This window comes from Myotis myotis, unplaced genomic scaffold, assembly GCF_014108235.1.
Source record: "Myotis myotis isolate mMyoMyo1 unplaced genomic scaffold, mMyoMyo1.p scaffold_m19_p_1, whole genome shotgun sequence".
In the NCBI taxonomy this organism is placed as follows: Eukaryota; Metazoa; Chordata; class Mammalia; order Chiroptera; family Vespertilionidae; genus Myotis; species Myotis myotis.
In genome coordinates this window covers 203204892-203232313 of record NW_023416313.1, presented here as the reverse complement: position 1 = coordinate 203232313, position 27422 = coordinate 203204892, and the positions used below count along the sequence as shown (strand labels likewise).

The 27422-nt window shown below is 42.4% G+C and overlaps 2 protein-coding genes across 6 annotated transcripts in view; one reads left to right on the top strand and one right to left on the bottom strand.

Annotated features, from left to right (window-relative positions):
* The first annotated feature begins 89 nt into the window (after nt 1–89).
* ALDH6A1 (aldehyde dehydrogenase 6 family member A1) lies at nt 90–26441 on the top strand. 5 transcript variants are annotated; one of them, XM_036312598.1, is made up of 12 exons: nt 90–215; nt 12444–12503; nt 13810–13884; nt 14049–14210; nt 14438–14516; nt 14943–15245; nt 16915–17036; nt 18616–18805; nt 19011–19192; nt 21607–21786; nt 22050–22148; nt 25408–26440. In XM_036312598.1, exons 1-12 carry the CDS (start codon nt 168–170, stop codon nt 25510–25512), a joined length of 1605 nt encoding a protein of 534 aa, XP_036168491.1. In that variant the 5' UTR covers nt 90–167; the 3' UTR covers nt 25513–26440. The 5 variants fall into 5 exon arrangements, with proteins under 5 accessions (XP_036168491.1, XP_036168510.1, XP_036168482.1 ...); XM_036312617.1 differs by lacking the exon at nt 90–215 and adding an exon at nt 335–353 and having other exon boundaries at nt 25408–26441; XM_036312589.1 differs by lacking the exon at nt 90–215 and adding an exon at nt 1171–1274 and having other exon boundaries at nt 25408–26441.
* The window catches only part of BBOF1 (basal body orientation factor 1), a 46583-nt gene continuing 41303 nt past the window's right edge, over nt 22143–27422 (bottom strand). The window contains exon 12 of the mRNA XM_036312629.1: nt 22143–22283. Within this exon, the coding sequence (XP_036168522.1) occupies nt 22272–22283 (12 nt within the window). The 3' untranslated portion in view covers nt 22143–22271. The remainder of the gene's footprint in view (nt 22284–27422) is intronic.

Here is a 27422-nt window from a genome sequence, read left to right as displayed (position 1 = left end):
TCGCCTGTCCCCAAAACTGGGCATGAGGGTGGAGTCAGGAGTTAGAGCGAGTGATTGGCCGGGGAAATGGTCCTCTCCACCAATGAAGAGGCGCGGCAGGATGAAGGGCCAAGTCTGGCAGCTGCAGTTCAGCTGGGGAGTCACGGGGAGTAGAGGCACCGGGAACCATGGCGGCGGTAGTGGCGGCGGCGGCTGTGCGGGCTCGGATCCTGCAGGCGAGTGAGGGTGGCGCCGAGGGGTCGTGAAGCTAGGAACTGGGTCGTTTCCGTCCACTCTCTGAGTCAACCCCATCCTGGCCGACCCTGCTGTTCCCACAAGACCTGTCCGGCCCTGTCCCACCCCCCGCGCTCCAGGTCCGTCCTCGTGGGATCCAGCCCCGGACCATCGTGGGATCCTGCCCCTCCCACCCTTTTACTCTTGAGCCTCCCCTCCTGTGGCTCTGGCCCGCTCTCCTCCTCCAGCCCTGCCCCCTTTCTGCTGCCACGCTCGCTTGCACTCACCTCTCCTTGGTCCTCTCACATTCTTTCCCCTTCACCTCTGTACCTGCCACCTCGCTGCCCCGAAACTCCCCTCTTGGTCACCTTTTTAAGAGCCTTTTCACCTGCCAGGAGCGTCCAGATTGTGTCCTTCCCCCACCCTTACTTCACTGTCTCTAATCCGAGCTGCAGGGGGTGGGGAGGAGGAGGCACTGAGGGGCGAGGGTCAGTGGGTGAACTTTGAATCTGCTTCTGGAAGCTTACGCCAGGTTTCCCCCCAAAGCAGCCCTGTGCTGTTTTCCCCAGCTGTGGCCATTTGCTTTTCCATCGCCCCGGGCTGCCCCCTTGCTTGCTGAGACGTTGTTAAACTTCTTCTCAGCAGAGTTATAGTGTTCGTATTGGCAGTAAACAAGAAGATATCTAGGCTACTAGTTGGCCCCAAGCACGTGCCAGGGACTAAACAAATCTGACACAGGTGAGAGAAAACAAGTGTAAGTCCCAAGTTCCTGCTCCCAAGTCCGTTTTTAGCGGGCCGGTGCACCCTCAGCATTGCCCATGGGCACGGGGTCCGGGGGACTGGGTCCTAGGGAGCCAGCCCGAGAGGTGATAGAGCTGCAGGAGCTCGTGCCTGAGGCCTGTGACCTCCGGCTCTCTCCATAGCCGTTCCCTTCTTGTTCGTGGCTGAGCAAGGACTTAGAAGAGGAGGCGAGATTTACTGCCGACAGCATGGCCCTCTTACTCATTACCTCCAGCCCGGGGACTTCTTCCTTCATATTACTGGACTTTTACATAATACTGGTATTTACCACTTTTTAGTGAATTCTACTGCAGAAACGTAATCGTTTTTAAGATTCTTAGCAGAGTCAGCAAAGGTCTATGTTGAAATATGCTATTTAATGGGAAAGTGTGGAGAATGGATTGGACGGGTGTGTCAGATGGATGATATAGCGTCACTTGTATATTTCTTACTGTGATCCAAGTTTTTTTTTTCTAGTGTCCTATTTTAGTAGAGGACAAGTGAAATTTCCACCCTGTGTTTTCCAGTTCTCCTTGAAATCTTTCAATGAAATTTCCTTTTTTTCCTTTGCCTCCTTCCCCTCCCCTCAATCACAATGAATCATTAAGAAGAGAGCCTTAACCCTGAACAGCTGCTCAGCCCTGGGACAGAAGGGTTTCGAGTTCGATTCCCCGTCAAGGGCACATGCGGGAGGCAACCAATCGATGTGTCTCTCTCTTGTCATTGTTTCTCTCTCTTTCTCTGTCTTCCCCCCTTCTCCCTCCTTTCCACTCTCTCTAGAAATCAATGAAAAAAATATCCATGGGTGAGGATTAAAAAAAAGAGAGGGAGAAAGATCCTTAAGAGGGCACTATATTTTGTCTTTTTCATCAAGGTGAAGAACCTCCCTCCCCATATACTTTATTTTGGAAATACACTATTTTCTTAGTCATTTAGAGAAACTTCTGAGTTTAGAACAGAAATAGTAATCCTTAAGCCAAATAGTAGTTACTGTAACATGAAACTTTGATAAAGAGTAGCCTAGCCGAAACCGGTTTGGCTCAGTGGATAGAGCGTAGGCCTGCGGACTGAGGGGTCCCAGGTTCGATTCCGGTCAAGGGCATGTACCTGGGTTGCGGGCACATCCCCAGTAGGGGGATGTGCAGGAGGCAGCTGATCGATGTTTCTCTCTCATCGATGTTTCTAGCTCTCTATCTCTCTCCCTTCCTCTCTGTAAAAAAAACAATAAAATATATTTTTAAAAAAAAAGAGTAGCCTAGATTCTGGCAGTCATGAATATTAGAGGACTATCGCCCTAGCCAGTTTGGCTCAGTGGGTAGAGCGTTGGCCTGCGGACAGAAGGGTCCCAGGTTGATTCCAGTCAAGGGCATGTACCTCAGCTGCAGGCTCCTCCCCAGCCGGTCCTGGCTGGGGTTCATGCAAGAGGCAACCAATCATTGTGTTTCTCTCACATCGCTATTTCTCTCTGTCTTTCCCTCTCTTCCACTCCAAAAATCAATGGAAAAATAGCCTCAGGTGAGGATTTTAAAAAAATTTAGAGGACTGTCAAACTGACCTGTAAAGGAGAGAGTTCATGTTTTCAGTTATTTAAGTACATAGTCAACATAACATCTCTATTATGGTTGTTAGTAAAATTTAGAACTTCTGCTTCTTGTGGTATTTTCTGATTCCCATTCAGAAAACCAGTCTTAAAGAGTCTCAGTGATTTGCCTCAGTGATGAGGTATAAAAAGCACAGCCTTAGCTGGGTGGCTCAGTTAGTTGCGGGTTTGATTCCAGTCAGGGCACAGAGCTAGGTTGTGGGTTCAATCCCCGGTCAGGGCACATGCCAGAGGCAGCTGATTGGTGTTTCTCTTTCTCATCCATGTTTTTTCCTCTCTTTCTCAATTCATTCGTCTCTCCATTAAAAAATCAATAAAAACATATCCTAAGGTGAGGATTTTTTTAAAAAAGCACAGGCTTCACAATTATACTGAGATTCTATCCCAGCTCCACCATTTCTAGTTTTTAAGAATTTTGAAGAAAAAGAAAAGAATGTTTGTGAAGATTAGAATTCATGAATATAACGAAGTAAGTTACCTGACACTTATGGCTGAAGTCATCCAAGGTTTCCCAACTAGGAACTAAATTCAGGACTTAAGTCTTGGCATCTCTTTCTGTGTCAGGCACTCTCCCCAGGCTTTGGGAAAGAAGAGGTAAATAAAATACTCACTGAAAGCTTCCCTATTTTAATGCAACAGTAACTGCTAAATAATAGGAGTGCACAGAGTACTACAGGAACATATGGAAAGAGCCCCAGGCTCAACCTGTGCAGTTCAGGAAAAGCTTCCAAAAGGAGTTGGCTCTGGGCTTGAGTCTTGCAAGACTAGCAGGCCTTTAGCCAAGGAGAGAAGGGAGTTCCTGGTAAAGCAAGTACAAAAATAAACGCTTAGAGAACAAGAAATTTGGTGTGACTGGACTTAGGGTAGTTTCTTCAGCAACAGTGCTAATAATTGTTTCTTAGGAAATGAAGAAACTATAGATATAACCTGTCAAAAACTATTTGGTAGATTTTTTGTTTTTGTTTTTTCTTTTTAAATATATTTTTATTGATTTCAGAGAGGAAGGACGAGGGAGAGAGAGACAGAAACATCAAGGATGAGAGAGAATCATCAATTGGCTGTCTCCCACACGCCCCCCGGGCCCCTAACCTCCCCTCCCAACCCCACTTCGCGCCCCCCCCCCCCTCGCTGGGGACTGAGCCTGCAACCCAGGCATATGCCCCTGACCGGAATCAAACCCGGGATCCTTCAGTCCACAGGCCAACGCTTTATCCACTGAGCCAAGCCAGCCAGGGCTATGTGATAGTTTTATTATACCAAATGCAATGCCTTTTATGCCTTCTTCACAGCAGGGAGGCTCTGTGCACGTGAAAAAAATAAAACTAAGTAACCTAGAATGCTCAAGTTGACTGATGCATGCATTTTCTGCCCTATAAGAGAGTATTCATGAAACAAAATTAATATCAAACGATTGCTTGGTGTATACTCATTCTTTCATTTGGCAAAATATTACTGAGTGCTTATTCTATTCCAGAACAGTGCAAGGGGATGAGGACCATCTAGTGATCTAAGGGGAGAGAGACTTAGTAATTAAGATGTTATTCCATAATACGACATGAGAAATAAAGGAATTCAGGTGTTTTATGAACTCTACAATTAGGTACTTCGCTTAGACCTGAGATTAAGACTGAAAAACTTCTAAGTAATGCCCCGGTCAGTATGGCTCAGTTGGTTGGCTGTCATCCTATGCATCGAAAAGTTGCTGGTTCCACTCCTAGTCAGGGTACATGCCCAGGTTGCAGGTTCAATCCCCGGGAGGGGGCATACCAGAGACAGCCAATCGATATTTCTCTCTCCCTCTCCCTGCCTCTCTCTCTAAAAATCAATGAAAACATTTAAAAAGAAAATTTCCAAGTCTGCTACTTCTCTCACTCTCAGGAGTTAACCTTGTTTCTTCTACTTCAGAGGAAACAGAAACCATAAAGTGAGAACTTCCTCAACTTCCTACTAGCAAACCTACAGAACTGATCCAAAGTGATGGCTAAGTAGAGAAGAAAGTAGGAATGAATCAAGCAAGGGAATGAAGAAATTTCAGGCAAGAAGCAGCAGCCTGTGCAAGAACAAAGAGAGCTCAAACTATGTTCCAAATGGCAGGAACATAGCACAGAGGAACCTATGAAACTAGAGAAGTAAAGATACTATGTAAGTCTTCTCAGCAACATCAAGATTAGTCTTTATCTCTAGGGCAGTGGGAAGCCATTGGAGGGTTTTAAACAAAAGGATGGTCTAACCAGATTTGTGTTTTAGAAAGACCCTCTGGCTATGAGATGGAAACTAGGTTCACAAGATTTAAGATTGAAATCCAGGTTAGGGACAATGATGGTACGGGTGATGGCAGGAGGGGTAAAGGAAAAGTGGTGTATTCAAAGATTTCTGGGGGAACAAATTGCCTGGACTTATTTTATTCACTGTGAAGAGAAAGGGAGGAGTTGGGATGGCATTCAGGTTTCTGGTTGGGCAACTAGGTGAACAATAAGCAGTCCCATTCACTGCAAGGTGGCCTATAGGAAGCAGAAAGGTTGGTGGGAAGAAGATGAATTCAACCTTTACCTAAATAACAAGTAGAGATAGAGCAAAGACAGTTAGTTATGTGGATATTACCTGAAGAGGAAGATTCTGGCTAGGAACTACAAATTTGGGCATCATCAGGATCTAACTATTTAAGCCACAGGAGGAGATAAAATCACTCAAGGAGAGTATGCAGAATAAGAAGAAAAGAAGGCCTAAGACCCAATTCAAAGTGGCCAGGCAGAGGAGAATGAACTAGAAAAGAAGGCAGAGAAATAGCCCAAGAGAAAGAAGAGATACCCGGGTATCACAGAAGGCAAGTGAAAAGGGGGTTCAGGAAGGAGGACATGATTACTGTGTTATATAAAACTAGTGGCTCGGTGCACGAAATTCATGCACTCGAGGGGGGCGTCCATCAGCCCAGCCTGCGCCCTCTCGCAGTCTAGGAGCCCTCAGGGGATGTCCGACTGCCACGGAAGTGGGAGAGGCTCCTGCCACCACCGCTGTGCTTGCCAGTCTTGAGCGTGGCTTCTGGCTGAGTGGTGCTCCCCCTGTGGGAGCCACTGACCACCAGGGGGCAGCTCCTGTGTTGAGCATCTGCCTCCTGGTGGCCAGTGTGTGTCATAGTGACCAGTTGTTTTGCCATTCAGTCAATTTGCATATTAGCCTTTTATTATATAGGACTAGAGGCCCGGTGCACAAAAATTTGTGCACTTGGGGGGGAGAGGGGGTCCCTCAGCCCGGCCTGTGCCGTCTCGCAGTCTGGGACCCATCGGGAGATAACGACCTGCTGGCTTAGACCTGCTCCCGGGTGGCAGAGGGCAGGCCCAATCCCTAGGTGCAGCCCCTGGTCGGGGTCAGAGCAGGGCCGATTGGGGAGTTGGGGCACCGCCCCCTGTCATACACAGAGCAGGGCGGATCGGGAGGTTGCGATGCCACCCCTAGTCACGCTCAGGGTAGGGCCAATTGGGGGGTTGGGGCACCGCCCCCTGTCACACTCAAGGCAGGGTCGATAGGGAGTTGCAGCGACACCCCCTGTCACGCACAGAGCAGGACCCATCAGGGGGGTTGGGGCTCTGTACCCTGTCAAACACAGAGCCGCAGGGTGGTCAGGGGGTTGGGGAGCACCCTCCTGTCACGCACAGAGCAGGGCCCATCAGGGGGTTGGGGAGCTCCCCCCTGTCACGTACAGAGCAGGGCCGATCAGGGGGTTGAGGCGCTCCCCCCGTCACTCACAGAGCAGGGCCGATAGGGGGTTGGGGCGCCGCACCCTGTCACACACAGAGCCACAGGGCGATCAGGGGGTTGGGGAGCTCCCCCCTATCACTCACAGAGTAGGGCCAATAGGGGAGTTGGGGCACCGCCCCCATCACACACAGAGCAGGGCCCGTGGGGGGCAGGGGGGCGGTTGGGGCGCCGCACCCTGTCACACACAGAGCCGCAGAGCGATCAGGGGGTTGGGGAGCTCCCCCCTATCAGGCACAGAGCAGGGCTGATCAGGGGGTTGGGGCGCCTTCCCCTGTCACGAACAGAGCAGGGCGAATAGGGAGGTTGTGGCCCTGCCCCCTGTCACACACAGAGCTGCAGGGCGATCAGGCGGTTTGGGTGCTGCCCCCTGTCACGCTGATCCTGGTGCCAGGAGGCCTCGCTGCTCCGCTGATCCTGGTGCTGGGAGGCATATTACCCTTTTACTATATAGGATAGAGGCCTGGTGCACGGGTGGGGGCCGGCTGGTTTGCCCTAAAGGGTGTCCTGGATCAGGGTGGGGGTCCCCACTGGGGTGCCTGGCCAGCCTGGATGAGGGGATGATGGCTGTTTGCATCTGGTCACACCCCCTTCAGGGTGGGGGTCCCCACTGGGGTGCCTGGCCAGTCTGGGTGAGGGGCTGAGGGCCCTTTTCAGGCTGGCGGGTGACTGAAGCTCCCAACTGCTCCTTTTTTTCTTTTTTTTTAATTCTGGGCCAGCTTTAGCTCTGAGGCCTCGGCTGCTGAAAGCAGGTTTCTGGCCTTTGTTTACCTTCTGTATTTGATACAATGTTGCGGTACTGCTGGCTGAAGCCTGGCTGACTAAAGCAGGTTTCTGGGGTTTTGTTTAGCTTCTATATTTGTTACAGTGTTTCTTAGAGAGCAGCTGAGAGGCTGGCAAGGCAGGCGGGGAACCTGGCTTCCTCCGTCACTGGAGCAAGCAAGCCTCCCTGTTCACTTTAAGCTGCCTGGCTGCCGGCCGCCATCTTGGCTGGCAGTTAAATTGCATATCTCAGTGATTAGCCAATGGGAAGGGTAGCGGCCGTACGGCTAATTACCATGTTTCTCTTTTATTAGATAGGATTTCCTAGGGTTGAGAGACCAAAGAAAGGCCGACAATTCCTTTATTACATAAAGTTTATTAAGGGAACTTATATCTGAGGCTCCTCTTGTGTGACTGGAAGATGGTATGGATATCCTTTGTGCCATGTGGCAGGCACTAAAGCAAGCATGTCAAACTCGCAGCCCACAATGAATATTTTTGCGGCCCAGCCAATATAGTGGTATGTAAAAAAACGTTTTAATAAAATTTTGTAACTTTATTTTTACAATATTCTGTTAGACATAATTATTAATAACAAACTACAACATTGGCTAATGACAGATTACTATAATCATGTTGTATGATTTTTTTCCCTTATGCTCCTTACTCGCAGGTGAACCATTTCTCCCCACTAATATTAGCAGTGAATATTTTAGCAGCTGATTGCCACGTCATTAGTCTTGTATTGACTTGTTTGGTGTGCGCAATAGGAAATATTTTGCTTCCGGAGAACAAGAAAAACAGGTTTATTTGCGTTATGCTTATTTGTGCAGTTATTCAGTGTCTGGTAGGTTAATGTTCAAGAAAAAATATTAATTTTTATTAAAATTTTCTATTTTATGTTAACGATTACCAATTTATATCAGCCCTTTGTATTTAGGATGTCTCTATCTAAATGAATCTATATTTCTATGAAATTTGAAGCTTTTGTTTTTTTGCAGCCCACATGAACTTAAACCTTGTTTATTTGGCTCATGTTAGCCTTTGAGTTTGACATGCTTGCACTAAAGGGTTCTATAGGACAGGGCTGGATGGATGGGGTACTGGGGCATGAGCTACCCCAGATAAATGTTTTGTGTGCTTGATTGGGGTGGGGGTAATGACCTATTCCAGGAACCAGCATGCTTGGGGCATAGGTGAGGGGTAAATTAGATAGTCCTTGGGGGGATTTGGGGGAAGCAATCTTTGTTCTGGCCAGGATCTAGTTAGCAGGGCCCCATAGCTGTCATATCATGGCATAGTCTCTCCTCCACACCATGTCACCTTTGCTAAGAGGTCAAGTATGATGGAGTCCATGGGATGTAGGAAGTTACTGGTGTTCAATCATGAAGGTTGGAATAGATTGAAGAGTTAGTGGGAGATGAGGAAATAAAGGTAATTAGTATAGAGCAGCGGTGGCCAACCGGTGGTCTGTGAGGTCCTCATGGTTGGCGACCGCTGGTATAGAGAACCCTTGCTATTGGATGGAGAGAGGTTTATAAGATACAGGAAAGAAAGGATAATTGATGGAAGTGTAAGAATCAGCAGAAGCCCAGGCCAGGTGGCTCAGCTGGTTGGGCGTCATCCTGTGCACCAAAAGGTTGCTGGTTCAATTCCCTGTCAGGGCACATGCCTGGGTTTCAGGTTCAAACCCCACTAGGGAGCAAGCAGGAGGCTGCTGATCAATGTTTCAATCTCACATCAATGTTTTTCTCTCCCTCTCTCTTCCTCTCTCATGAAAAATCCATAAAAATATATTTTTTTGTTTTGTTGTTAATCCTCACCCAAGGATATTTTTCCATTTGTTTTTAGAGAGAGTGGAAAGGAGGGGGAGGGAGAGACAGAGAGAAACATTGATGTGAGAGAGACACATTGATTGGTTGCCTTCCACATGCACCCCAACTAGGGCCGGGTATCAAGCCTACAACCGGTACGTGCCCTTGACTGGAATCAAACCCAGGATCCTTCAGTTTGCAGGCTGAGGCTCTGTCTACTGAGCCAAACCAGCTAGGGCAATACAAATATTTGTTTTTTAAAGAAAGAAATTTTTAAAAAGAGGCAGCAGGAAAGGTTGGTGCATGGATTAGCCTTAGACTGGAGGACAGACACCATTTCAGTCAGTCCACAGATATTGATTGTGCACCTCTGTCTCCCAGTCACTTTGTTCTCACAGAGCTTGCTAGCTACTTTCTCCATTATAAGAGGGAGGAAGGAAAAAAGATGGGTATAATTGCAGGTCAATTTTATAGATTTGCTAGTAGGAAATTCTCATCTCATGGTTTCTGTTTCCTCTGAAATTTAGGAAAGCAAAGTCAGCTCCTGAGAGTAAGAGAGGAAGTAGCAGAGTTGGAAGTTTTAAGAGAATTGATAAGTTTTTAAATAGCAAGGAGTGAGAACAAGTAAGTATTTATAATAATAAAATAATAATGACAGTTATTATACACCAACCATTTTTCATATCTGTACAGTTTTGATCACAATAACTCTGTAAAGCAACCAGTACGTGCCTTGACCGGAATCAAACCCAGGACCCTGCAGTAGGAGGATTGACGCTCTATCCACTGAGCCAAGCCGATTAGGGCAATACAAATATTTTTAAAGCAGGTGAACAAGCCTATCCTAATGGAACTTACAATCTTTTGGGTAACAAGTACTTAGGCAATTACAACAGAGACAAATAAACCTGATAGGGGAAGTATTGGCTGCTATGGAAGTACAAAAAAAGGAACACCTAAACTAATCTGAGGTGGAGGGAGTCCAGCCCAATGCACCTTTCTTTTGTTCAATAGATATTTATTGAACACCTACTATGTACCACATTGGTATTGGGGACATGGCTATAAATAAGACACAGTGGGCTCCAGGACAGTGTTGGTGGTTTGAGATAGCTTTTGTGAGGAATGGAGGAAGAAGCAGAATAGGCATTTAGAAGGTTTATCTGCTGGTCCAAAGGACCCTTTCTCCTGGACAGTGCTACAGATGCACAAATTCTTGCACTTCATGCAGCGCTAAACCTTTGGTTAATGTGTTCTCTATTCAGACAAGAAAATAGGTTAGTATATTCCAGTCCAAGGTATTTCATATTGCTCACTTTGATTAGACTTTAATATTTATTAAATCAACATCCATAACATATACATATACAAACTATTTATTTAGAGTAAGCATGTCAAACTCAAAGGCTAACACGGGCCAAATAAACAAGGTTTAAGTTTATGTGGGCCGCCAAAAAACAAAAGTTTCAATTTTCATAGAAATACAGGTTTATTTCGATAGAGACATGCTCAATACAAAGGGCTGATATAAATGATTAATTGTTAACATAAAATAATAGAACATTTTAATAAAAATTAATATTTTTTCTTGAACATTAACCTATCAGACACTGAATAACTGCACAAATTAATAAGCATAACACAAATAAATGTATTTTTCTTGTTCTCCAAAAGCCAAAATATTTCCTGTTGCATACACTAAATAAGTCAGTCCAAGACTAATGATGTGGCAATAGGCTACTAAAATATTCGCTGCTAGTATTAGTGGAGAGAAATGGTGTGCCTACGCGTAAGGTGCATAAGGGAAATGAACACAACACAATTATAGTAATCAGTCAGGGAATGTTATAGTTTGTTATTGATAATCTATATATATAAAAGGCTAAGTGACCAGCTGACAGGCCAGTACCTATGACATGCACTGACCACCAGGGGGCAGACACTTAATGCAGGAGCTGCCGAGCAACAGCAACTTTGCAGAGTGGCCTCTCTTCAGGACTCCTCAGGGGATGTCGGACTGCTGGTTTTGGCCCAATCCCCGCAGGCCAGGCCAAGGACCCCACCTGCCAGGGGGACCCCATTCACTCCACAGACACCCTTCGAGCCCCAGCACTGCCCCAGGTGCGGCTGGCTGAGGAGGGACCATGGGAGGTTGGCTAGGGCATGTCGAGCCCATCTCGCCTAGCCGGCCACCTTCTAATTAATTTACTTTCAATGTGCACAAATCCGTGCACTGGGCCTCTAGTTATGTATAACAGGATATTATAAAAATTAAGTTATGAAATTTTATTAAAATGTTTCTTACATACCATTATATTGGCTGGGCTGCAAAAATATTTGTTGTGGGCTGCATGTGGCCCACAGGCCCCAAGTTTGACATGCTTGATTTAGAGAGTTATTGTAACTGACCCCCCCTCCAGTATTCTAATCATAATCTCTAAAGTACATGTGGCATTTTAAAAAATAGCTTTATTGAAATGAAGTTGACAGAAACTATATATATTTAAAATGTACAATTTGATAAGTTTTAATATTTGTATACACCTATGAAAACATCATCACAATCAAGATAATGATTATATCCATATCCCCAAAAGTTACCCTCTACCCTCTGCTCTCCACCTCCCACATCATCTTTAGGTAACCACTGATGTGCTTTCTGACACTACAGATTAGTTTGAATTTTCTAGTTTTATATAAATGAGTTATCCAGTATGTACTCTTTTTATGTATGACTTCTTTTACTCAATATAGTTACTATAATTATTCAGGTTGTTTCATTCATTTTTATTGCTGGGTCGTAGTCCAATGTATGGATATACCACATCAGTTCCTCTATTCACCATCTAATGGTAGACATTTGGTATATTTCTAAGTTTTGGGCTGTTATAAATAAAGCTGCTCTGAACATTTGTGTTTAAGTATTTGTATGGGCATGTTATACTTATATTTGATACTTGGTTATATACTGTCTTACATTCAATGCCTGTTGTGTTGGATACCATGCTAAGTGTTTTCATATTGTTAGATTTATGGTGACTACATTTTCCAGGCCAAAAATAAGGAAAATATGGACTAATGAAAGAAAAAGTATTTTTAATTGATATTAGAGAGAGAAAGGGAAATAGAGAGAAAGAGAGACAGACATCGATGTGCAAGAGAAACATCCATTGGTTGCCTGACATAGGCACCACCACCAGGGATTGAACTCGCCACTAAGTATATGCCCAGGGACAATGCTCAACCAAACTGAGCAGCCGGGCTGGGCGAAAATTATTTTTTTTAATCAGGACTGTCCAGAAATTCAGGATACTGTCATTATAGTTTCTTGTTTTCACAATTTGCTGTATCTCAGTCTCATGTCTTTTCCAAGATTATATGACCCTTGAGAACAACAAACATCCAAGTCCTTTTTCATATATCCACAGTAACTAGGATAATATTAAGCATATAGTAGCCATTCACTACATTTTTAATAAGTTTCTGCTCTCATTTATAAAAATCATTCTTTTCCCTCACAGGTTTCTTCCAAGGTGAACTCCACTTGGTATTCAGCATCCTCCTCCTTCTCTTCTTCAGTGGTGAGTTTATTTGGCATGAAAAGTTGACTTCTGAGAAGGAATCCAGTATAATTTTTGGATATTCCTCAAAATTTATCTTCTTTATGTAACTGTGATCATAGTGTATGTGAAACTTTCTTCTGGGTTTTCTTATTTATTATGTCTATTATGTTAGGATTTTAATGGCTGCATTATATTCCATTAAGCATACATAACCTGAATTAACTCATATTTTCTCCATATGACATTTAGATTGCTTCAGTTTTTCAATATTGTTTTACAAACATTTATTTACAGTTTGTTTGCTTTTTTACTTCTTTTAGATTATTTCTTTTCTGAAATAAGATAACTATGTTAAAAGTTACAAACATTTTCATGGCTTCTAGATGTTTAGTTGATCCCGCCAGGTGATTTGTACTTCTTGACAACCTTTAGAGTTGTTTTTACAGACCTTGTGTCTGTCAGCCATATGTAGTACCTAAAATCTAATAAATAGGACTGGTGCTCAAAATCCTTTCTATAAAACATGCACACACTGTAGCACAGTCGCCCTTCACCTTTTTTGGTCCACAGACCCTTTTGAAAATTTAACAAAAGTAAGCTCAGAAAAAAAATCACAGATAAAAACATTTTAAAAATATTTTGATCATAGCCCTAGCCTGTTTGGCTCAGTGGATAGAGGTTGGCCTGCGGACTAATAGGTTCCGGGTTCGATTCCAGTCAAGGGTACTTACCTTGGTTGCAGGCTCCTCCCCAGTCGAGGCACCTCCCAGCCCTGGTCAGGGATCATGCAGGAGGCAGCCAATCGATGTGTTTTTCTTACACCAATGTTTCTCTTAGTCTTCCCCTCTTCCACTCTCTCTAAAAGATCAATGGAAAAATATCCTTGGGTGAGGATTAAAAATAGACATATATTTTGATCATAAAGGTAAGACATTATCATGCTAATGTAACAGAACATCAGATGGACCAAGAAGTCACAATAGAGCTAATCTTTGTTAACACACAATCTGCTGCTTTTTTAGTGTAAGCTTTACAGTGACATGTGTTTACTCATGAAGTTCCACTGTGTGATTAGCTGGGAATTTCCCATTTTCAGAGAGATCACAGTTTTCAGAGACTCTGCCACATCTTAACAAACACTATAAACAAGTCTATTGTGTATCGCTTTGGGAGTGGCAACATTTCTAAAGAGCAGTAGATTCCTTATCAAGCCAAATTCCTTCCTTTTTGTGATAGTGAGAGAGAAAAGTAAAACAATTAACTAATACAGTATTTTGTGTGTGTGTGTGTGTGTGTGTGTGTGTGTTATTGTTGTTTTTTCCAGCCAACTGTAAAGCTCTTCATTGATGGGAAATTTGTTGAATCCAAAAGTGACAAATGGATCGACATCCACAACCCAGTAAGCAAAGCTGCTTAAACTGACTAGCCTAGAATCCTGGGAACATGGGGGGAAAGTGGGGACCTGGGTGTCTATCGTGAAGCACATAGTGTTGCCTTTGTAGCCATGAAAAATGGAGAAGGCGAGGCCGGGGCAAAGGATGATGTGCTGCTTTTTCCCATCAGGCCACCAATGAGGTCATTGGTCGGGCCCCTCAGGCCACCAAGGCTGAAATGGATGCAGCTGTTGCCTCCTGCAAACGTTCTTTTCCCGCATGGGCAGACACTTCAGTATTAAGCCGTCAGCAGGTTCTGCTTCGCTATCAACAACTTATTAAAGAAAACTTGGTAAGAAATCTGAATGACACCATTTTCCAAACTGTTGTCTATAGGAGACTTGTCACACCCACAGAGGCCCTTTTAGCTGCACTCCCTTACTATTCAGTCCAGAGAGACGTAGATCATGGTTCTCTTTCTCATGTTACTTCTCCCCAGTTTTGTCCTTCCTTTGCTGCCTGAGAACTAAAAGGAGACACACCCTTGTATTGGTTTCTATTTGTGTGTTTTCTCTCTAGAAAGAAATTGCCAGGTTAATCACTCTGGAACAAGGGAAGACCCTAGCGGATGCTGAAGGAGATGTGTTTCGAGGCCTTCGTAAGCTGGGTGTCCCTCCTGGGGAGCTTCAGGGACATTTGGAAAAGGAGCAAAAGAAAATGGGAGGCAAAGATCCCTTAATGAGGGATTGCTTCTTCCTTTATGTTGATTTTGTTATCCCATGATATCTTTTTTAATACTTGTGGAAAATGGCAATACTTCTCAGCAATCTATGAAATTGGTTTACTTCATTTTTTGTTTTACTCAACTGACCTTCCAGTAGGTATGTACATTTCACTGTCTTTTTCCCATTTAGAGAATCTCATTTTGCACAAGCCCTTCTCTCATGGAAGGTCAAGTCAGTGTTTCTTCGCTCTGTCCTTGGCCTGAGCCACTCCCTGCCCTCAGGGCTTATTGGAGTGTGACCAAGGCAGGTAGTGTACCCTGTGGGCAGCTGCTGGCCTGACTGCTTCTTCTCTGTTGCAGAGGTGGTTGAGCATGCCTGCAGTGTGACATCCCTCCTGCTGGGAGAGACCATGCCATCCATCACCAAAGACATGGACCTTTATTCCTACCGTCTGCCTCTGGGGGTGTGTGCAGGCATTGCTCCATTCAATTTTCCTGCCATGATCCCCCTTTGGATGTTTCCCATGGCCATGGTGTGTGGAAATACCTTCCTAATGAAGCCATCAGAGCGAGTCCCTGGAGCAACTATGCTTCTTGCTAAGTTGCTTCAGGACTCTGGTGCCCCTGATGGAACACTGAACATCATCCATGGACAACATGAAGGTAACTGCCTTTCAGCACATGGCACTTAATCTGGCTTCCCAAATATCAAGGTGTTGAGTGGTGATGGGTGTTCTAGAATGAGGAACCTAGGGATGAAGGGATTTACTAAGTTACCTCCATGTTTGAAGGTAATATTTGTTAACTGTTTTGCTGTCTGTGTGCTAAGGTAACTAACTAGGGAGTAGCAGTGCTTCTTGCCCTACGAAATACATTGGGACAAAGAAATATGGATTAGGGCATGACACAGATAAGATTAAAGAAAAAGTTTTCACTTTAATATTGAGATAATTTATGAGGATTTTTAATTCAGAGACTCACTTTATGGACCTCAGAGAGACTAAAAGCCTTCTAATTCATATAATAATAGCTACTACTTAAAAATTGCTTCTGTGTTTCAGGCACTGTTTCTTGTATCTTACATATATTACTTCATTTAATCTTTATAAGAACCCATTTAGATAGATGCTATTTTTCCATTTTACAGATAAGAAAATTGAAGCATAATGAAATTAAGTAATTTGCCCAAAGTCACACTGCTAAAACCTATCAGAGCCAAGATGTATATATCCAGGAAGGCTGAACCTGGTTTTTACTTTTAAATATAGTCATGTGGCACATAACGATGTTTTGGTCAACAACAGACTGCATATACAACAGCGGTCCAAAAAGATTATAATAGAGTTGAAAAATTCTTATCACCTAGTGACATTGTAGTCATGGTAACATTGTAGTGCAATGCATTACTCACAAGTTTGTGGTGATGCTGGTATAGAAAAGTATAGCATATGCAAAGATGTATAATACATACTACTTAATAATGATAATAAATGACTATATAACTGATTTGTGTACTTACTATGCTATTCTCTTTGGTATTTTAGAGTGTACTCTTTCTACTTAAAAGAGAAGTTTGCTGTAAAATAGTATGTCGTATTATGCTGGCAGCAGCCTTATACATCTCACGTTTACTGCACCTGTTGATTGCATCATTTTTTCTTGTGTTTAATTTAATCTCATATTTTTTATACAGAAGCATACTGTACAGGTTTGTAGCCTATGAACCACAGGTTATACCATCTAGGTTTGTGTAAGTGCACTCTATGATGTTTGCGCAATGACAAAATTGCCTAATGATGAATTTCTCAGAATGTTGTCCCCGTGGGTAAGCAGCACATGAGTGTACTATGCTATATTGTCTCTCACATAAGGGCACAGCAGTATCTGAGAGTTCTGGTATGTAGTGACAGTTGAAGAAATATCATATTCTTAAAGAACAGAAGTGTTGAGTATTGAAGAGCTGTTATTTTGGAGAATTTTATAAGAGTGTGTTTGAGCCCAAACTGAGGACAGTGCCAGGAAGCACGATCTCAAATGCTCTGAAGGGCTGTTACTTTCAAGAAAAATAGGAGTTGTAAGTTTCAGAGTTAAAAGTGGAAGTTCTGGAATAGCAAATGAGAAAAATAATGAAAGGGAAGATGCTAAATAGACTTTATAGTTTAAAGAATTAAGAGGACAAAGAAAGAGAGAACTTCAAAATAGGAATCCAGCATTGAAACACAAAAGTATGAAAATTTCTCCCTCATAGCAGTGGGGAAAGGGGAAATTTGTTATGTTGAGAAACCCATAGCCATTTGTTCCTTTATGGTGATCATTTATTTTCTTCTTAAAGCTGTGAACTTCATTTGTGATCATCCGGATATCAAAGCAATCAGCTTTGTGGGATCCAACCAGGCAGGAGAGTACATCTTCGAGAGAGGGTCAAGACATGGCAAGAGAGTTCAAGCCAATATGGTGACTTCTTATTCCTTTTTTCTCTCAAACTTTGTTATATGTATTAAAATTACCTAGAAACAGCCCTGCAGCAGAGGGGCCTCTCCTCCCACTCTAACGCCAATGTTTCCTTATTCCCATTTCATCCTGAATAGCTTTCCTTTAATGATGAATATTGTGATTAGGTTTATTCTAAGTGACTTTATTTAAAAAAAAAAGTGTGTGTGTGTGTGTGTGTGTGTGTGTGTGTGTGTATTATTGATTTCAGAGAGGAAGGGAGATGGAGAGAGAGATAGAAGCATCAATGATGAGAGAGAATCATAGATCGGCTGCCTCCTGCACACCCCTCACTGGAGATTGAGCCTGCAACCCGGGCATGTGCCCTGACCGGAAATCAAACCCTAACCTCCTGGTTCATAGGTTGATGCTCAACCACACTGAGCCACACTGGCTGAGCAACTTTAACTACCTTTTATCTTATACAACAAATTTGGGTGCCAAGGGGCACATTTTTCCCTGAGAATGTTATTCATATTCTTTGAGCTTTAGCAGTAACAGCTGAATTCTGGTTCTGGCCCTGTTTCTTCCTTCATACCATGCTTTTCTAGCCCTTTAACCTTTTCCTTCTTTTAAGGCGTATCCTAACTACTAATGTCAAAATATCTTCTTCCCTAAGAGTTCAGACTAAGGCACTGAGAAGAGCCCCATATCCCTATACGAGATGTGTGGTTTACTAGATTGCATAGTTTTGCTGTTCTCTTACTAGTTCCTTGTCAAATAGTTGGCAATTCTTTGATACTAAATATAAAGTCCAATTGCTACTTTCTTACTCTTTGACTAATGTTGCATAAAGGATAGCCACCCGAGCACAGGTTTGGAAACTTCATGATATGCCTACTTCTTTCTTTTCATGGCCGAGTGTATTTTGGCCAGTTTGACTTAAGTTCCTCCCAATTCACAGTATACCATGTGTAATGGGATAAAATTAAGTAGCTGGCATGGTATTTATCCATGTAGTCAATTATAGTTGTATCTGAAAACATCTGTGTGTGGAAATGACCAGATGTTATCCTTCATAGAAGTTCATGAGGATGTGTATCTAGAAGCAAGCCAGTCTGGGGAACCTCTTTCCAGAACTTGTTTATCAGGAGAGGGCTACCTCCTATTTTGTTTCATCTGGCTACTGGCATTATTACTGGCAGTTGTTTACACTGCTATTCATGTAACTGGAAACCCCAGCAGACAACAAATTCTTTCCTATCTAACAGGAAAGAGAAAGTAGTTCTCATTGGTCCTGGATGCAGTGTTAGCCTATCAGTTTGACTTAAATGTGATGATTGGGGTTCTTTTTTTTTTTTTTTAATCTAAATAAACATGTATCAGCTTATCAGCTGAGAAGGGGGAAAGTAATCTGGAGACTTGCTCAATGTCACCAAGACTTTAGCAGTATCAAAATAATCAGTCTATCCTCAAAGCAGCAAAGGATAAATTCTCTAGTCCTTACCTTAAATGTTCATTTGAAATTTCATATTATTTGCCTAATTTTTAGCATAATTTTATTTTGTCAAGGAAGATTCATGTGCTTTCTATATTTCCTTAGGGAGCCAAGAACCATGGGGTAGTCATGCCAGATGCCAATAAGGAAAATACACTGAACCAGTTGGTTGGGGCAGCATTTGGAGCTGCTGGTCAGCGCTGCATGGCTCTTTCAACAGCGATCCTTGTGGGAGAAGCTAAGAAGTGGCTGCCAGAGCTGGTGGAGCGTGCCAAAAACCTGAGAGTCAACGCAGGTAATATGTTATCTGCCTAGCTTCTTTAGACTTTGCATTTGTTAAAACCAAGCTCTTGGTTTTAACATTGGCTTTGGCCAATGGGAGCAATCATATCATTTTTTACCATTGCCTCTCTTTATACTGTACCTGTTTAGATTAATCTTTAGTTGGCAGTCATAAGTTATGTTAATGAAGACATTAAGCACTTCTGTGTTGTTTATAGGAGACCAGCCTGGAGCTGATCTTGGCCCTCTGATCACACCCCAGGCCAAAGAGCGAGTCTGTAATCTGATTGATAGTGGAACAAAGGAGGGAGCCTCCATCCTTCTAGATGGTCGAAATATTAAAGTCAAAGGCTATGAAAATGGCAACTTTGTTGGACCAACCATCATCTCAAATGTCAAGGTAAACAACTCTGGATTATTTGTTTCCCAGATATGGGAGCTGAAGGCACTTTAGAGGCTATGTTATCTCTTCCCTCCAATCCTATATAATAAAGAGCTAATATGCAAATGGTCATCGCTCCCTCACACCCTTGTGCCCTTGTGCCGGAACTGCTCAGACACTCAACACTGGGAAGAGAGTAATGGGGACCAGCCAGGTACAAATGAGCTCACAAGAGGAACGGGGACCAGCCAGGCACAAATGAGCTCACTAGAGAGGAATGGGTACCAGCCAGGCTGCGGCCCGGGAGAGGGACAAGCCGTCTACCCTGCGGTCCCGGATGCCAGCTCCTGTGGCTGCGGCCCAGGAAAGGGACAAGCCACCCGCCCCGCAGTCCCAGGCGCCTGCAGCTGCGGCCCAGGTGAAGCCACCCACCCACGGTCCCCTACGGCTGCAGCTGGCCCAGGCAAAGCTGGCCTGGGTCCCAGGTGCCTGCAACCAGCCAGAGGAGGGAATCCTGGGTCTGGGATGTGGGGTGAGGCAGAGGCGGTTAGGGGGCAATGAGGCCAGCAGGGGAACAGTTAGGGACGATCAGGCCAGCAGGGGAGCAGTTAGGGGCGATCAGGCAGGCAAGCAGAGGGGTTAGGGGTGATCAGGCAGGTGAGCGGTTAGGGGTGATCAGGCAGGTGAGCGGTTAGGAGCCATCGGTCCTGGATTGTGAGAGGCAGTTGGACATCCCCCAAGGGTTCCCAGATTGGAGAGGGTGTAGGCCAGACTGAAGAAACCCCCCTTGCACAAATTTCATGCACTGGGCCTCTAGTTTATAAATAAAGAACATTTAATGACTAGAGACTTCATTTCTTGCCAGAATTATTCAGTTATTTTATCTATTTAGAGTCTGATTTAACCTCCCTTTTCACTCATGATCTCTTTCTACTCTACTAGTATTCAATAAACTTTTCATAAAGGGCTAGATAGTAAATATTTTTGGCTTTGCAGGGATATGCAATATCTGTCACAACTACTCAACTCTTGACATATTAGTATGAAAGCAACCATTAACATTATGTAGCTGTTTTCTGTTAAAATTTTATTTATGGACAATGAAACTTTACTTACAAATAATTTTATATGCCATGATCGATTTTTTTCAACCATTTAAAAAATATAGAGCCCTGGCCGGTGTTTCTGAGTGGTTAGAGCATCAGCCTGAGCACCGGAAGGTCATGGGTTCAATTCCCAGTCCTGCAAGTACCTGGGTTGCAAGTTCATTCCCAGCCCTGGTCAGATACATGCAGGAGGCAACCAATCAATGTGTCTCTCTCACATCAATGTTCCTCTTTCTCTCCCCCCCTCCCTCCCTCCTTTCCATACTCTCTCTAAAAATGAATGGAAAAATATACTTGGGTGAGGATTAACAATAACAACAAAAATTATTCTTAGCTTGTTGGCTGTATAAAAACAGGCAGCCATATTTGGCCCAATGACCATATTTTGCCAATCCCTATCTTATACTTGTTACTTATTTGTTTAATGTCCATCTTTTTCCCATTCCTTCTATTCCTAGCTTATAGTTATTGCAGTGTTTCCACCAACATATCAACCACCCCATATTTATTGAGTACTTACTCTGTGCTCTAAATTTAGCTGCATCTTTACCAGAAAGTGACAAAAGGAAGATAATTTTTATTATCAAATAAAAATGTTTATTTATTAAAACTCTACATGTTTTTCAGCTAAAATTAATGACTAAGTTGAGGTTAGGAGGCTTTTTTTGAAATACATATGTCCCCACAAATCCTACTATAATCCTGAATAATTAAGTTGAATTTAAGTGTAGTAGAAATTATGAAATCTCTTGCCAAAGAACCATGGAGGAAAATACCCACTTATAAATAACAAACACAGCTGACTAGCTACAGTGGTAAAGAATGTTTTGTATGTTTAATGTAACCTGCTATCAAAATATAAATGTGCAGACTCATTTGGGAAACAAAGGAATGAATGAGAATGGGTTATGTTATAGAAAACTTAGCACAGGGTTTCTTTAAATAGAAAGAAATCTTCTGTGGTATTTTAAATATATATTTGATTCATTTAAAAAATGAATTTTCATGTAAGTTTTCAGTAACATAATAATTGTATAAACAGGTTATACAATTATAAAAGAGGAAGCTAGTGATGGGTCATGGGACCTAAAAATACAGTGCTTAAAGGAAAGGCTTGTAATTGTAATTAATAGAAATTTCAAGTTATTGATAAAGATTGGTAGCTTGGAAGACGGAACACAGCAAGAAAGCACTTTTAAAAAAAATAAGTGCTTTAAAATGAAAAAAGATTACTAACATGAAAGCTGTCTATGTAAACAGTGGGCTCTAAATTAACAAATAAGCATAAAATACTGACTTCTTTTCTGGATACATCACTCCTGGCAGCCAAATATGACTTGTTACAAAGAGGAGATTTTTGGTCCAGTTCTTGTGGTTCTGGAGACAGATACTTTGGATGAAGCCATCAAGATTGTAAATGATAACCCATATGGAAATGGAACTGCCATCTTCACCACCAATGGAGCCACCGCTAGGAAATATTCCCACTTGGTGGATGTTGGACAGGTTTGTGAAAATAATTTTTAGGAGATTCTTATAGCCATTTACTGGTTCCTGGGGAGATGGTAAACAGTGATCAGTTGCTACCACTCTGATCTCCCACAATGCCCCATTTTCTTCCTCAGGAATAAAAGTTCAGTGAGATGGATATAGGGTGGAAGGTGGGTATTTAAACTTGACTCTAATGCCACGCATTTATGCTTCTAAATGGAGAGTTCCTTTGTTTGAGTCCTTTTCTTAATATCTGATGTGAATTTGTTCTGCTTTAGGTGGGTGTGAATGTCCCCATTCCAGTGCCTTTACCAATGTTCTCATTCACTGGCTCTCGATCTTCCTTCAGGGGAGACACCAATTTCTATGGCAAACAGGTAACAAAGTTTTTTTAAATGTCTTTTCCTCTAAGAAACTTTTATATATTCAGGAACAAGGATTCTGCAAGGAAGGGTCTGCCAGCAGCCTCTGTGAGGTCATACATTGTTCAGCACTGCTTGTCAGTAGGTCTCCTAGAAAAGATTTGAAAGAGAACAGAGTTTTAGGGAAAAAGCATACGGAAGTCCAAGCCTTTATATATGCTCTTTCCTCTGCCTCCTCATTTTCATCTGACTAACGCTTAATCACCTGTCATGTCTCCACTTAAAGAATGGACTCCTCTAGAAAACCACTTGACTACCAAAAGCCCTTTCCTCAGTGCTCAGTTGGGTATGCCCTCATGTGCTCCCGCCAATCCACATATTTCTCCCTGTAATGGTTATTCACTTACAAAAAATTTCTTTGAGCACCTTCTTTGTACCAAACACTATTCTAGGCACTATAAATACAGCACTGAACAAAAGCAGATCTGAAACCAAATTGCCTGGGTTCAAACCCCAGCTTGGCCAGTTATTAACTGTGTGACTTTGGAGATACCTTTTCTTTGTCTCAGATTTCTTCATCTGTAAAATGAAAATAACAACAATACCTATATTTCATGAGGTTATGAGGATTAAGTTACCACTGTTATCACATTCTTCAGGAGGTGCATACTTCCTAAGGCAGGAACAGTCATGGCATATTCAAACAGCAGAAATGGTCTGGAGCACAGGGAGTGAATGAGTAAGACAGTGGGGTAAGAGATGAGGCTAGAGAGGTAGGCAGGGACAAGCCATGTAAGAATCTTTAAGCTATGCTAAGAAGTCCTCATCATCCTTTAGTTACTTATCTGCAGCACCTGGCACAGAGCAGGTGCCCAAACATATGTTGAACAAATGGGTTAGTGGAAGTTCTTTATAGTCCTACAGAAATTCAGCCATTTTGGAATATTCAGTAATAAATTACATTTTTTTTCTATAAAGGTCTCTCTTTTAAATGTTAATAAAAAATTAACAGTGGACTTACATAGCAGAATATGGCAGTGTGGCGAACTGGCTAAGAAAAAATTTGATTATTTGGAGGCTTATTATACAGTTTGTGACAAAAATGACAGCTTTTATAAAACTAACTAGTTTATACTATTAACAAAAATTTCTTTATAAGTTACTCTGTAAGTGAGGCTTCTTGCAGGAAAAGACTGACCTCATATAGAGTTTGAAGTCTAAAATCCTCAGGTAATTAAATTGCTAATTTGTATTTTAGAAATGAAAATATCATCCTATATAATAATCCAATATAATAAAAGAGTAATATGCAAATTGACCCTAATGGTGGAATGACAGGTCACTATGATGTGCACTGACACCAGCAGACGCTCAATGCAGGAGCTGCCCCCTGGTGGTCAGTGTGCTCTCACAGGGGGAACTCTGCTCAGCCACAAGTCAGGCTGATGGCTGCGAGTGCAGCGGCAGTGCGGCCCGGGAGGAGCAGGCCTAAGCCATCAGTCGGACATCCCTCAAGGGCTCCATGGCTGCCAGATGGATGTCTGACTGCCAGCTTAGGCCCGATCCCCCCGGAGAGCAGGCCTAAGCCAGCAGGTGGACATCCCCCAAGGGGTCCCAGACTGCGCGAGGGTGCAGGCTGGACTGAGGGAACTCCTTGAGTGCATGAATTTTCATGCACCAGGCCTCTAGTCCTTTATAATAAAAGCCCAGCGACCAAATGGCAGAACGACCAGAACACTGAAACAACCATGCCCCCTCCCCCTGGCCGGCCCCACCCCCAATCAGCCCCCAAAGGGGTGGGCCGACTGGACCCCACCAGTGCACAAATTTGTGCACTGGGCCTCTAGTCTATATATACTCTTCATACTTACTCTTCATACTTCTCTTTTATATATATATATATATATATATATATAAGCGCCTAATATGTTAAGTGTCCGACTGATTGGTCGACCATTTATTTGGTCGACCGTTTGATCAGTTGCTATGACATGCACTGACCATCAGGGGGCAGACACTCTGATCAGTAGGTTAGCTTGCTGCTGTGGTCCGGCCAATTGGGACTGGAGCCAACCTCCCACGGTCGCTGTCTGGCCTCTAAAATATTTCTTCTAATTAATTTCCTTTCCATGTGCATGAATTTGTGCACTGGGCCTCTAGTTCTTACGTAATAAAATGTAAACTTTAGTTGTATCTTATATTGAAAGTATATAATAATCTCTAAAGTTGTTTTCAATATATTAACATGGCCCAGAATGTCAAGTAATTCTAGAAGAGTATTTCAATCAAACTGCTGGTTTTTTCCAAACAATATCTTTTTAGCTTTCTAGTAATTTGGTGTTAGATCTGTATAGTCCAGTGATGGCGAACCTTTTGAGCTCAGCATGTCAGCATTTTGAAAAACCCTAACTTAACTCTGGTGCCATGTCACATATAGAAATTTTTTGATATTTGCAACCATAGTAAAACAAAGACTTATATTTTTGATATTTATTTTATATATTTAAATGCCATTTAACAAAGAAAAATCAACCAAAAAAATGAGTTCGCGTGTCACCTCTGACACATGTGTCATAGGTTTGCCATCACTGGTATAGTCTATTCTCTTTTGCTCAAGCCTATTATAAAATAAACCATGTAGATTATAAAGACTTAAATATGCTGAACTTTTTTTGACTTACATGTTATAGATTATTTAGAAATGAATGTGTATACCAGACATTTTACTTTAGATTTGTAAGATATTGTGGATTTTATTGCTTCAGTATAGCTATTCGTCACTGACAGTTGTCAGAAATGCCTAATATATATTTCATTCTTTCACTCCTTTCTCTTCTTCATGGGAAGGAGAGATTTGTATGCCATTTCATTTTCCCCTCACACATTGCTATGAGGTGAACATTATGTCACAGATAAGGCCGAAGGTTAAACGGCAGTCAACAAGGAGTAGAGGCAGGATTTGAGCTATGCCTCAAGACCTCGGAGCACATGATATTCAGAATGACCTACAAGTTTAACAGATTACAGTGTTGAATTGGCCAATATCAGCATAATGATAACTAAGGTTTGACTGTTTACTATGTGCCAGGTATTATGCTAAATGTTTTAGATAAATTTATATGAACAATATATTGGATTTTAGTTGTACCTATTCCTCAAGTAGGAGAGTGAGTAGTACTTCTCAGCACCTCGTTCAAAAGTTGATTAAAAGAGGAATCATGAAATCTCCCCAAAATATATGCTAATTCTCTCTTTCTTCCTTTGTTCTCTTTAGGGCATCCAATTCTACACTCAGCTAAAGACCATCACTTCTCAGTGGAAAGAAGAAGATGCTACTCTTTCCTCACCTGCTGTGGTCATGCCTACCATGGGCCGTTAGAATGAGTTGTTCCAGACTCAGTCCATCCTGAGTCATCTCCCTTTATTCTTGACCACCTTCATTTGCCAACTTTGCTCAGATCAGATCCCTGAGAATGGAATACCTTGTAACTAAATCTTTCTCAGGACCATTAGCCCCTGCACAGTTGCTATAGAGAGACTCCTGGTGTAAATCTGAAACCGGATTTACTTACTCTTCATACTTCTCTTTTTGAGGTAACTGTTGTTAACTGTGAAATGTTAATCTGAAGGAGAGCTTAGAGCTGTTTTCTAAAAATTCTTCCCTCTTCTGATAACTTGAAGGGAAGATTAGTGTTTGTAAAGATCATCCATAATTCACCCTTTGGTTGACCTTCAAATAGCCCTACATAATTGCCAGTGGGGGATACACCACTGCCAGGCTTTCCTGAGCCTATCATCCCATACTACACAAGATATAGTCCATTTCTACTTATCCCACAGTTGTGACAACTATTTCCTTCTTTTTGCTGAATGCCACTTTGTCCTAGTGATTCATGACCACTAAATTCTATCATCACCTCTGTCCTGCTTCTTCAAATAATTTTTCAAAGATACCTCAGTATGCATTGGATAAATCTCCATTTTGTAGTGTGTGCCAAATGTTAAAGTTTAGGGTTTGCTTCAACAATCATTAATTAACAATTCAGTTATTAACTCAGATGCCAATAGGTTTTTTGTTTGTTTCTAGACCCAGATATCAAAGGGAGTTTGCCTTAAGCAAGTCTAGCCTGATTATACTTTTTAATGAAACAACCCTTAATATAGAATAACTGACTAGGGTCTAAGACATTTTTAAAGCTTTTCATGACATAAAGTAGTAAAAAAGAAATGCTTTGCCCTGCCTGATGCAGCTCGGTTGGTTGGAGCATCATCCTGTGCACCAAAAGGTCGTGGGTTTGAATCCTGGTCAGGGCACATACCCAGATTGTGGGTTCAATTCCTGGTTGGGATGTGTACAGGAGGTAGCCAAACAATGTTTCCTTCTCCTCCTTCTCTCTCTCTCTCTCTCTCTCTCTCTCTCTCTCTCTCTCTCTCTCTCTCTCTCTCTCTCTCTCTCTCCCTCCTTCTCTCTCTCCCTCCCTCCCTCCCTCTCTCCCTCCCTCCCTCCCTTTCTTCAAAATAAAAAAAACATATTTGAAATAAAAGAAATGCTTTGACAGATTCTTTTGCTACAATTAATTCAACTATGTCTTTGATGTAGCTAAGCTTTAAGTCAAATAGATATTGATATGCTAATCAAAACAGCTTCTGCCTTTTTGCTCTACATTCAGTTGAATCCTGTCTTTCTGATGCAGTTTTCACCCAGTGAACTAGGAGAAGGCTTCTGGCTCAGATAGAGTAAGTAATCTCTGGCCCCTAGCCAGATGATATAGGTCATTTATTTTTCTGTTTCCCTTCAGTCATATGGATAATGTTGACCTACTCCATAGGAGTTACTCAGTGAATTAAGGGTAGTGAAAACCTTGAAAATGTTTGTACACTCTACATAATTTAGGCTTATTACTACCACCTACTGATAGAATATCAGAATCTTCAGTCACTTAAGGCAGTGATTTTCAACCTTTTTCATTTCATGGTACACATAAACTAATTACTAAAAATTTATATTTTTTGCCAAGCTGACAAAAAATTGGTATAATTTTGATTGATTTACAAAAAAATAATAACAATAGTAATTACCTGCCCTTTTTGCTCCAAAATTACTTTTTTCAAAATCAGGTGCATATACTTATAAGGATTTTTGGTACCCAGAATTAACCAATCAGATACAACCTTATTATGCAACATGACCAATAAGTTGCAACGCTATTATATGACCTATATATTTATGGTTCAAGAGAGGGCATTCACCTTTGAGACAGCATGGAGGGACCTGGAGAGTATTATGCT